The 12,613-nt window shown below is 39.6% G+C and overlaps 1 protein-coding gene across 4 annotated transcripts in view; it reads left to right on the plus strand.

Annotated features, from left to right (window-relative positions):
* MTA1-like (metastasis associated 1-like) overlaps positions 1-12,613 on the plus strand; it is a 29,550-nt gene that overhangs the window by 11,457 nt on the left and 5,480 nt on the right. Inside the window, exons 3-8 of one of the 4 annotated variants that reach the window (XM_017616161.1) lie at positions 10,231-10,338; positions 10,775-11,004; positions 11,127-11,447; positions 11,531-11,719; positions 12,065-12,340; positions 12,407-12,603. In XM_017616161.1, the coding sequence (XP_017471650.1) occupies positions 10,231-10,338; positions 10,775-11,004; positions 11,127-11,447; positions 11,531-11,719; positions 12,065-12,340; positions 12,407-12,603 (1,321 nt within the window). The remainder of the gene's footprint in view (positions 1-10,230; positions 10,339-10,774; positions 11,005-11,126; positions 11,448-11,530; positions 11,720-12,064; positions 12,341-12,406; positions 12,604-12,613) is intronic. The other 3 variants (XM_017616162.1, XM_017616163.1, XM_017616165.1) reach the window with 3 other exon arrangements.

Below are 12,613 nucleotides of genomic sequence, written 5' to 3' on the forward strand. Positions count from 1 at the left end.
AAATAGCTTATTGATACTGAAAATAATTTAAGTGAGAATTAAACAAAAAATTAAATTAAAGTTAATTTCCACTTAAATGAGTTTGGTGAAACTGGCTGTAAGTCTGTTTTCATGTCAAATGTATGTATTGGACTCTAGAATTTGCCTGCTTATGTAATTAGTAAAAATCTCGGGACCCCAGAGCTGTAATCCCGGCATTTCGGGATAGGGATTCTGGATTCCGGGATTGAATGCCCTAGTACCAACTATCACATAGAAAACATATGTAGAACAGCAGTCGCTTTTTAAACATCAAAAAACGCTAAATAGGAATTGAAGGACACAGCATTTTACAGGCGAGCTATTTTGAGTAAAATTACAAATATGAATACTGGTAGCTGTTGCTCTGCATCGTATGAAGGAAATACTGCATTTTCTTATTTGATTTGCTTCTCTATCCGTTTACATTATACCAGTAGCATGTCAGTTCAGTAAGCCATTCCAGTTACTGGCATAACGTAAACAGGCACTGACATGAACTCATTCCAGTGAAAAGTGCATGCCAGTAACTGGAATGTCGTTCTAGTTTTCATCCCGGTGCTGGCATGAAAGTATAACTGACATAGTATAGATGGAAAATCCACTGGCATGTCAGTGCTTTCGGAACTTCATAGAGTGAACTGATTTACGAAAATAAGTACTAGCAGTTACTGGATTTTAGAATTACTCATAAAAAAGATTTAATGTATTATATAATAATAATAGATTGGCGCTTACACATATGCTAGTGTTTGGCCGAGCTTCTCCTCCGATTTGTGGCGTGCGCCTTGATGTTGTCACACAAAGCGGACTGACCTACAGTTTTACGCCGACTCCGAACGGCGATTGTATTTTTATGAGAAGCTGTTTTTCATGGCAGAAATACACTCGAAATACTTGCCATTGCCTACCGAGGGACGACCGCTGTTAAGAAAAAACCTTTTTTCTATATTTTTTTGCAATGTTGCTTTGACCAGGGTTTGAACCCAGGCATTGTGGAGTGGAAGCGCGCACTGCTTACCACTACACCACAGCGGCCGACGAAATATAAAATGGAAAAAGCATCTGAAGACCTGCAACTTCGCCTCTGGTGTGAGCAAGCTTTGGCCAACCGTGAGGTCGTTGTCCAATCCGACGAAGCGCGACGACAGAGTCGAGATAGACTTTGGTGACCACGCTTCGTCGGACCCGGAGAGATGCGGGAGCTATTTTAGCCGGCAGTTCATTCTGCATCCTCCGGTGGATAAAGCCAAACGTCGATTGACCAGAAGGCTGCACAAAATGCCAAAACCTAGTGCGCCTCTTGTTTTGCCCAGCGGTGAGGCAAGGGTAGCCATCGGGAAGGCGAAAGCCTCCAAAGCCATTGGACCCGACGGAATATGCATGTTGATGCTGAAAAATTTGGGTCCTGCGGGAGTAGCATACCTAACGGAGCTCCTCAACCTGTCTATGGCCACTCTCGTCATTCCAGACATCTGGAAAATGGGGAGAGTGGTCCCACTGCTCAAGCCGGGGAAACCAGCCAACAAAGGAGAGTATTATCGCCCGATAGACACTCGAGGCCCTGCTGCTCCCGTACTTCACGAACCACCTGACCCCAGCGAAGCATCAACATTGGTTCCGTAAAGTGCATAGTACAACAACAGCACTTAACGCCATAAACACTCAGATAACTCGTGGCATAAACCGAAACCGCCCCTGTGAGAGAACAATTCTAGTAGCGTTGGACCTGTCCAAGGCGTTCGACACTGTCATTCATTCAACGCTACTAGAAGATATTGAGGTCTCCTCACTCCCACAGGGACTCAAACGGTGGTCGGCGAATTACCCGAGTGGTCGACACTCGTCAGTAATCTTCAGAGACAAAACTAGCAAGCCACGTAAAATTAAACAGGGGGTACTACAGGGTGGTGTCCTGTCACCGCTACTGTTTAATTATTACATATCAAAGCTTCCTCAGCCACCAGAGGGTGTTAATATAGTCTCGTATGCTGACGATTGTTCGATCATGGCGTCTGGGAATGGAATTGATGACTTGTGCTCAAAAGTAAACGGTTACCTCTCCGAACTTTCTCGCTTCTTCACTGCAAGGAGCCTTGCCCTATCCCCTGCGAAATCCTCGGCAACCCTTTTCACCACCTGGACGAAGGAGGTCAGACTGCCCCTGGGTATTCACGTAACAATACCGACGGTGAATAACCCGAAAATCCTCGGAGTTACCTTCGACAGTCTGCTCTCCTTCTCGGCGCATACAACCGCAATTGCCAACAAAGTACAGAGCCGCAACAATTTCCTCAAGTCGCTGGCCGGCAGCACTTGGGGCAAAGATAAAGAAACGTTGTTGATAACATACAAGGCAATCGGCCGGCCGGTTCTAAACTACGCAGCGCCCGTATGGTCGCCGGGGACTAGCAGGACGCAGTGGATGAAGCTGCAGACCTGCCAAAACACGGCATTACGAACTGCGACAGGATGCCTCCTGATGACGCCTCAGCACCACCTCCATGACGAGGCCCAGATGCTCCCTGTAAAGGACCATAACATAATGCTCTGCAAGCAGTTCCTCGCTGGGAGCCACAGACGTGGCCATCCCAGCGGGCAACTGCTCGCGGAAGAGCCCTCGCCACGGCACGTCAGGAGGCATCTTTACGAACTGACAGACGAAGTCCAGAGGTATATCAAACAACCTCTGGGCCCGTCAACTTACCGACAGGCCCTGAACGGCATTCACGGGGAATCAGTCTCAAGTTATGTAGACTCCCGCCCTGTGAATGCCGTTCTTGGCACACAACCGCCGGAAGTGGACGGGACAGAACTTTGTCTGCCTCGGGAGACCTGCACTACAATAGCCCAACTTCGCTCTGGCTATTGCAGCAGGCTCAACAGCTACCTGAGCAGAATCAACGAGGATGTGCCCAACCAATGCCCGGCATGTGGAGAGTCGCCACATGACTCCCGGCACCTCTTTACATGCCCTGAGAACCCCACTCAGCTAACGCCCCTGTCCCCATGGACAGCCCATTTGGAAGTAGCACACTTCCTGGGCCTCCCCCTAGCTGAAATAGACGACAACGTTTATGAATGAACCGCCCCGAACGGGGCTTAGTAGCCGCTACAACAACAACAACAACGAAATATAAAATAAGCTTCAGCAATGTTTTATCAGCCGTTTATGTAAATATAAAATTCGTATCGATTTCAAATCGCTGCGAAACAACAACGGCTGATTTTTACTATATCATATTTTGACAACCTATTTTGACACAACTCTATCTTCTTTTTTCATACCTTTACCGATTATATTATGTGCCAAAAACGGACAGATAGCCTATTTAGCAGCACATGTACACAACTGAAGACCTATTCTGATCTAAATCAATTGATATACCGTTTTTCAGTTCCATTTGACAATGCGTTTTCACTTATTTGACGACAAATGCCCTTTAATTTGACATAGTGAAAACCAGCCTTACTACGTTTATCTTTAATTCATGGTCAGTGTGATATTCATTTCACAGGCTTCTACATAACTGGAATAATGTAAACAGTCGTCATTCTAGTCCAGCGCTGCACATTTTCGACTGATTTTATTCAAAAATGCCCGGAAAAGCAAATTTTTTACCCAATTGAATATTTTTTTTTTTTTTCTAAATACTTGGCCCGGATTTTAGAAAAGATGGTCTATCCCAGATTAAAAAAAAAAAAAAACATATTTTTATCTGGGTGAAAAATGTTTGTTGGTATAATTCTTTATTTTTGTTCTTTGTAAGCAGCCGCCAGATTTGACGAATTTAATAAAATAATTCTTTCGGTTTTTATGGAAGTAAATTTTTAAGATAAAAAAACGATGGATGTGCAGCGTTTCCTCTCTGAGAAAAATGATTTCATTTGCTCTTTACATTCCAGCAGCCATAGAAAATGTAAAACCAAAATGAGAAATAAATTTGAAATTCTAGGACTCTTCTATTTTTTAAAACTAAAGACCTCTTAAAAATATGCTTCAGATTGTACTAAATTTCAGATATAGAATCAATAGTGAAAAAATATTAATGAAACTAGATTCAAGTGATCTATTCTATTAATACTATTGTGGCTAAGTTGAGATTATTGAATCAGTCATTTATTTTTAAATGAAGTCAAAATAAAGTCAACTCTAAAGTTAGTTTCAGCTTTTTTGACAGATATCCCACACGATCTAGGGAGACCTTTTCAATATCTCAATTCTGTCGTCAATGGTGCATGGTGTCAAGTTAGCACTACATACCAAATTTTGTTCGAAAAAGGGTCAACTCAATTTTTCCATAAAACGAAAGCTACAAATTTTTTCTTTTCACAACAACATATTGGATATCCCAATTCTATCGACTAGGTGTATGTTGTAAAGTTAGCACTACATACCATATTTAAAAAAAAATGAGAGCTATACATTTTTTCTTTCCACATCAAATTTACAACAAAAACTTGTAGTTAATGTTAATGCCGTAGTTAACTTTTCCAATTTCGAAAAGTGTAGTGCTTACTTGACACACGTATTAAATAGTGTTGGGGTGGGCATACCACCTGCCTGCGTTTCTTCCGTTATAAAGCACGTTGCTGTGTCTCGGGCGGAGTGTGTGCTTTACGTAGAACTATACGCCGGAACTTTTCTCTCTCTAGGTGTGTAATAAATTGGAGGCTTAAGAAGCGCGCATACATCCGACGTTTCAGTGGCGCCAAACGTAAGGGCAACACTGTCCTTACGCTTCGGCTGATTGGAGACAGACTTAACTGTCATCCATAGTTTGCTAGCTTCGCTGGAGAGATTTAAGATCTTAAGTTCATTGATCCCTGGTGAGATCCCCAATACGAGCATCCCCTGGATTAGCTTGGCTGACGACGCCGTCATGTTCGTCTGTGAGTCCTATCGGCTGGTAGCGTAGTGAGCGGTGAGTGGTAGGTAGTAGTTGCCGCAACTCGACGTTTGTAGGAGAGAGCGTGACGAGGAAAGTAGAGGGGCACGGAGTTGCTCGTGCTCGGGCAACACGCTTTGTGCTCTCGTTCGCCTGTGTAAATTGAACCGCTGTTCATAGCTGACAACAACAATTGCATACACACAAATCGCCGTGTGTAAATGACACGAGCAACACCAAAAGGGAATGTGAAAAATCGCGTTGACAAAAGTTTCCGTGTATAAAAACAGTCGTATGAAGCGTTGATGATCCTGTGGATATTGCGCTCAGCTAAGCGGCTTGCAGGATGGTTGTGCAAGAGCGTTGAATTTGCGGTCGGTGTATTCCGTAAAACCGTCCCAGTTGGCCTTCCACTTGCTCATGAATGTACGGTTTTCGGATGTGATAAAATCTCTCGCCTGGTCTGTCGCGACTACAGTGCAGCACGTGGAGATGTGGGATATTGAGCCGGTATTGAACCGCTTTATAAAATATAAGGCCGACACCTCGGAAAACGTTAAACTCGTCCGGATTCTGAAGGCTCGAGCAGTTTGGTACCCTGGATCGCCTCGACTAAGATTTTATTGCGTCTCATAAACCAGACTATCTACGCGATCTTCGTTTGTAGCCCGTTGCAATTGAACTGCTATAACTTTATCGACTATGGCCTGGAGATAGTTACGCACGGCAAGACGGAGTAATTACTGGCGCGCTGCAAATGATGCTAGCTGTGCCTGCGGTGCTGGTCTTGGACTGGGCGGTCTTGCCGTAGTTGTTACCAATGGTGGTTGCGTTGTTCTTTGCGTCAGCGTTGGCTACAAGAAGACGCGAACATGCTTTTTAAGTGGCGGCAGTTATTGTAGTTGCTACAACGTACCGATGGTCCGTGGTTTTGCTCTGTGCCGGCACGGACCAGTAGCGTACGGAACAGACTGCTGTAGTGATGGGCCTTGGTCTTAGTTTGTAAACCGAGTCAATCCGGTAAGTGTAGAACCGAACAACATGGATTTTTTGCTTTATAAACTGTTTCGGCAGCAAATAGGTATAGATGTTCAATTATGTTGTTATTGAAAAGGAAAATTTAAAATTAAATTTTTAATTCCAAAATTTCCAGGACCGAGTGGGGCTTGCTAAAAATGAAATTCCCATTCTGTTATATAGAGTCCAAAACGATCGCCAATCACAATTGTACTTGCACATCTGCAATGAACTTCAACATGACTTTTTCTCCCGGTAAACACAGCTTTGTTTGCACATAAAATTTTATGGAGACATATGAAATTATTCTTAAATATTCAATACATAAAAAATTTGAATTGAAACCTTGAAAGCAAAAGATTTTGATTAGCAATATACATATGTATATTAACTCACTTAAAAATGCACAGGCTTTCATTGTAGCAAGCACTAGCAGATTAAAGAAATCGCACGAAGGGAGTCGCGCTGTCCGAAATCTCATTTAATATCATATGGCTCGAAGAGGTCTTTCCTAACTTTGACGGAGATAGTGGTGTTGCTAAACGTAATTTTGCACATCGGTATTAAGTTTCACAGGTATAATAAATTACGCGGCATAAAGGTTTTGCAATCGACAAATACTTACATGGTGTGGCATCGATTCGCTTCTCGCGGGTCTTTTCTAAGATTTGACATCTAGTGAATACCTTGGTCTATGATGAATTTATCAGGGTTAAAACTAAACGGGCTTATCCCGCGAAAGATGCCGGGCATTGTGTGTCCCATATTAATTTAGTTTAAATGCGATCACCGGATCATGAAGAAATTAACGATAATTTTAAATTTTTATATGAGAATTGCAGTCGGTTTTGTGTTTTGCTTTAAAATTACTTGTTATTTTTTATCACAAATAATGATTGTTTTATGATTTTTTTTTTTCGCTCAGAGATAATAATTACACTGTGCAGCAAAATTCTATGATCGGATCTAAACAAAATTAGTGTGGGGCCACCTGTGAGGTACCACCTTTAAGAAAAGAATTATAGAAAGCGGCTAACGTGGTCCAAAGTTATGCGGTAACATACATAAAAAAATATATATATTCCGACGTATAGATAACCTTATCGTTTTTTTTTTGAAGTCTTAAAAATGCAAAAACTACGATATTTCAGTAAATATTGCATCGAAATTGTTGAAAATTAGTGTGTATAGTAGAATTTTGGTGGAAAATACTATTATTATGAAATTTTTGAAAAATGGGCGTGACCCGCCCACTTATGATTAAATACTATATCTCCGCTTACAAATCCTTACCAAACTCGGTACGAGCCCTGCTTAGGGTCCAGCTAAGAAATCTGGTGAACATCTTTGAAATCGGGCGATAACCACGCCCACCTCCCGTATAACGGTAATTTACTGAAACACGGATATAAGAAAACTTCGATATTTCAATAACTGAGAACGCTCATTTTCTTCAAGTTAATACTTACAACAAGCTGTTAACAATAAATACTGTTATACATACACTTAGATAGTTTAGAGAAAGTTGAAACGACGATATTTGATACCTACACCGGTTATATAAAATTTGGTTTCGCCCGAACTTATACTTCCTTCAAATTAGAAAAAAAAAAGTGATTAGTTTCCGTTCCTGGTTTATATATCGCTAGCTTAAAGCATAAATTGACGGCAGCCGTTGACGCGGATCAACTGCAGTTAAGATTCGGATTAAGTCCGATTTAATTTTAGGCTTTTTCTTCGAGTGCGGTTTAGAAGTAAAAGAGACTGATGCTTTGTATTTTGACGTTTTGAAATGCACTCTGTGTGAGTATGTTTGTTGCTCTTTCAAGCTTAAACGACTGGACGTATTTGAATAAAACTTGGCACACATATCGAGCCCTAACCGCCAAAATAACGTAAGCGACATTTTTTTCAAAATTTTCTTTTTGATGCAGAAATGTGTCTAGATACTCTAGGAATATTTCTGCATCAAAAATAAAATTTTGAAAAAAATGTCGCTTACGTTATTTTGGCGGTTAGGGCCCGATATAGGTTATGGTGCGGCTTAACATATAGGATAAGAGAGCTCCCACCTTTTTCAAAAGTTGAAATCAACTAATTAATAAGTTAAATCAAGGCGTATTAAACAGCAGCTGGTTTGGTTGTTTTTTTTTCAAATTATTTGGTCTCTGTCAAAAATTGTTAATTTTTTTGGAAAAAATTCTTAAGGCCAGTATGCAGCTCTCAAGAAAAGCAAAAACTCCATATAAAATGACGCGCAAGTAATTATGTACCAAGAAATTTTCATTGTTTCAAATGTGAAAAAATCACAAGGCAACCCATACCCTATATATAAAAATCATACATCTTTCAAGTATTTGCTTAAAATGTTTATTGAAATTCATTTGTGATGCTAAATAATATAAATTTATGCATTCGGGTAAATTGTAAATGGATAAGCCCTTCTAGAAGGCATGCAAGGAAGCACTTTTTTCAGCCCACACAACACAAGCAGCACTGTTATTATTTTATCGCGCTGTTCAATCATGAATTTGGACGAATCTGGTTGCTTTCTTTTTGAGTTCCTGAAGTACGTTGTTTCTGCTATTATCGATCAAAACTTTTTCAACAACCAAATAAAAAAATATTCTTATAAAACAGCTTTTACAATTAATTTTTAGATATATTTACATATTTACTTGTGTCAAACAAACGCAAAAAATAAATAAGTGCTTTAACCACTATTTTTAAATCAAATTTCCGAAGCAATGAGAGTCAATGAGAAAAGCAGCACAAACCCCCCTAGTGAGATTAGCAAGTTCAAACTGCTTTAGTGAAGAGAATACAAAAAATAAGTGTGCCCTATATGTACTTTTCATCCACTACGCAATGAACCTCGCTCTTGACAAATTACCATGTTTTGCAGCAGTCGAAAAACTTTGATTTTTGGAATATGGCCCAGCTTTTTCGTCATTTCTCGTACTGTGGAGCGTTTCGAAAACGCGTATTAGGTGCGCTCCGCAGTTGGCTACCTGGGGTTATGTGGGTGCGCTCACTAGCGTTAGTAGAACAAAAAAATATTGAGTAAAAAATTCGTTTTTTGTATATTAGTGGAAGAAAATAAGCTTTTTTCGAACACATTTACTCTGAGTTGACGCTACAGCAATACGAGGTTAACGCAGAACCGGGACGATATGCATAAGTACATACATGTATGTACATTAGGGTGGCCCTTAAAAATGAAATTTTAAGTCTCACAACCTCAGTCGCTAATACAACGGTCAAAGATATCACATATAAATTTTAGTCCCGATTGGAGACGGTTAAGGCGTGTCGCACAGGGGTCAAAGTTCAGATTCCTCTATGGAGACTCAAAAAATTTAAATAAATTTTTTTTTTCATCCAATACCCAAAATCACTACTCCACCAGGCCCAGATATCACGTATAATTTTGGTCCCGATTGGAGTCGGTTAAGGCGTGTTGCACAGGGATCAAATTTCAGATTCCCCTATGGAGACTCAAAAAATATAAATCAATTTTTTTTTACGCCTTACCCTACTCAAATCGGGACCAAAATTTATATGTGACATCTTCGACGTTAGTAGTATCGATTTTGGGTATTAGATGAAAAAAATATTAATTTTAATTTTTTGAGTCTCCATAGAGGAATCTGAACTTTGACCCCTGTGCGACACGCCTAAACCGTCTCCGATCGGGACCAAAATTTCCGTGTGATATCTTTGACTATATTTGCATCGATGTGGGGGTTGACGTTTATGAAATCTGATGTAATAATGTACTTAATACATTTAAGGACCACCCTAATGTAAATATTCTATTTTCCAAAAAGCCAAAAAAGGTATGCCAAGTTTTTAGATGATGTTAAGTTGCCCAGAAAACATACATAGGTGTGCCCAGTTTTTAAATTACCTAACAGCTACATATATATTATGAGTATAAATTCCCAAAAACTTATATGTCCAGCTTTTAAATGACTGATACTGTTAGCTTGAAGAATGGTGCTGCTTGCATGTACAACTGTTGAATTTTTAATTGATTTATTTAATTGATTTATTTTTGGTTATGATAATGACTCGAGATATTATTCTCCACTAAATACTATTTTCTTTCTAATCTTTACGTATTTTTTTTCTATATTATAGGAAATAGTTTGGTTTTTAATTTTCTTGTGCTAGCAGTGCAATAGCAATTTTCTTACTTAAAAATTAACATAAACCTTATACATATTACAATTAAATTACCTTGCACATAAAATGCGTTTAAAAATGTTCACTAAATCCTCCTCCTTATCCTCATCGAATATAGTGGCAACCGCTGAAGATTCCCCACTGGCTACGAAGCTGAAGAAAACATGGCTTAGAACACCAGTAGGCGAAGAGCAGGCCGCACAAGCCGTACTAGATCCTTCGATAGGTACCAACTAATTCAATCACTCAACTTCATAGTAGTGTATCATACAATTTTTAGAAGAATTATTTAACTAAAGTTGAAAGTGCCATAATGCCGTATGTATGCTTTTATGTTGTTATGCAAAAAAATTGCCTAAAATTATACTTTCCACATTTCATAGCGCTTTACTTTGATTTTAGTTTATTTTGTATTAGTGGGTAATTTAGTTTCAAATTGGCACTTTCTTGTTGTTTCTTACTTTTCAGTTGTGAGTTAGATTTATGATAATCCGTATGCTTCGTTGTATTTTTCTACTGATCGAATTATATGTATATGTACATACATATATAGAAATAAATTCAATATGATGTACACACATTCATACATACATACATATGTATGTATGTATACCTATAACTTTCAATTAAACTGTTTTGCGTGTATATTTTGTCATTTGTAGCAGCGTTGGATGAGGTACTCAACAGTCCCGTACATCATTGTCCGGGCGGCGGTACAGCATCTGCAGAGAAGGGTGAACCACTTACGGCTAAACAACGCTACCAGATCAAACATCGTGAGCTGTTTTTGTCACGCCAAGTCGAGGCACTGCCTGCCACACAAATTCGTGGCAAATGCTCGGTTACGCTGCTAAACGAAACGGAGTCCCTGCAAAGCTATCTCAGTAAAGACGTGAGTCGTAAATTTCGCCTCGTACGCTTAACTACTTAGTCCTGCCTGTAGAAATTTATTTTCATTAAACATTCATAAATATTGTTATGAGCTCTCATTTTTTTTTATTCTTTCATATCTAGGATACATTCTTCTACTGCTTAGTCTTCGATCCTAATCAGAAGACGCTACTCGCCGATAAGGGTGAAATACGTGTAGGTAGTCGCTATCAGAGTGAAATTCCTGCCAAACTTAAAGATGTCTCCAGCGATGAACGCAAGTTAGAAGATCTCGAAACATTGGTGTGGACGTCACAGCATAACCTAAACGATCGCAAAATCGACCAATTTTTGGTGGTGTCGCGCTCGATAGGCACATTCGCCCGCGCACTGGACTGCAGCAGTTCGGTGAAGCAGCCGTCTTTGCATATGTCAGCCGCAGCAGCTAGCCGTGACATAACACTGGTACATTTTTTTTTTTTTCATTGCATTTTTACTGTTCTAGCGGTTAATTTTATTGTGTTAAAACTACTTATTTAATCTATCAGTTCCATGCCATGGATACGCTGCACAAGCACAATTACTCTATTGAAGAGGCGATGTGTTCGTTAGTTCCTTCCACTGGGCCAGTACTCTGCCGCGACGAAATCGAAGATTGGAGTGCCTCAGAGGCGAATCTATTCGAAGAGGCGTTGGACAAATATGGCAAAGATTTTAATGACATTCGACAGGACTTTGTAAGTATATTATGCTTTTTTTTTAAATACATTTAATGAAGATGAAATTATGGTAAATAAATTTGAAGATTACCTACGCTGGGTTAATGAAGTTCGGGGTTTCACCCGAACTAATTAAAACTGATTTACTTGTTTTCCACATGTTTTTCGTACGGATTAAAGATTTTTATAATTTCCAATAATTATTTTTTTTTATGAATCCAATATCTACTAAATTCTTTCTCAATCATAAAAAAACGAATTTATCAAATTTGGTTAAACTTTAGTTATTCTTTATACTTTAGATGTGCATTTTTTTCGTATTAGAATTCTCGCAATAAACGCTGACATTTTTTTTTATTTTAGCTTCCTTGGAAAACTCTAAAACAGATAATTGAATACTATTATATGTGGAAGACGACCGATCGTTATGTGCAACAGAAGCGCGTGAAGGCTGTTGAGGCGGAACTAAAGTTAAAACAAGTGTACGTGCCGCAATATAACCAGGTAAACAAAGGTGGAAGCGGCGGTATCTCAATAAAAGGAGGTGCCAGTATATATAATGGAACAACAAATGGTGGTGCTGATCTTTCTAACAATGGCAAACCATGTGAATCTTGCTCAACTGTTAAATCTTCACAGGTAAACAAGCAGTCATACAATATACAACTGTAAGCAAAAACCATATTTCCTTATTGTTATCTTTAGTGGTATCCATGGACGGCCAGTGGTCACGGCATATGTCGTCTCTGTCAAAATTGTTGGGACTATTGGAAGAAGTATGGTGGCTTAAGGAATGCGGCTAAGCTCGAAGTCGAAGCTGAACCTAAAAAGAAAGCCCCCGTTGTGGTCGATGTAATCGACACCGAAAAAGTGAGCGATTTATCTAATCGCCAAATGCACAAGTACGTACTT

The sequence above is a fragment of the Rhagoletis zephyria genome, unplaced genomic scaffold, assembly GCF_001687245.7.
Source record: "Rhagoletis zephyria isolate East Lansing unplaced genomic scaffold, Rhagoletis_zephyria_1.1 Rzeph_scaffold_01161, whole genome shotgun sequence".
In the NCBI taxonomy this organism is placed as follows: Eukaryota; Metazoa; Arthropoda; class Insecta; order Diptera; family Tephritidae; genus Rhagoletis; species Rhagoletis zephyria.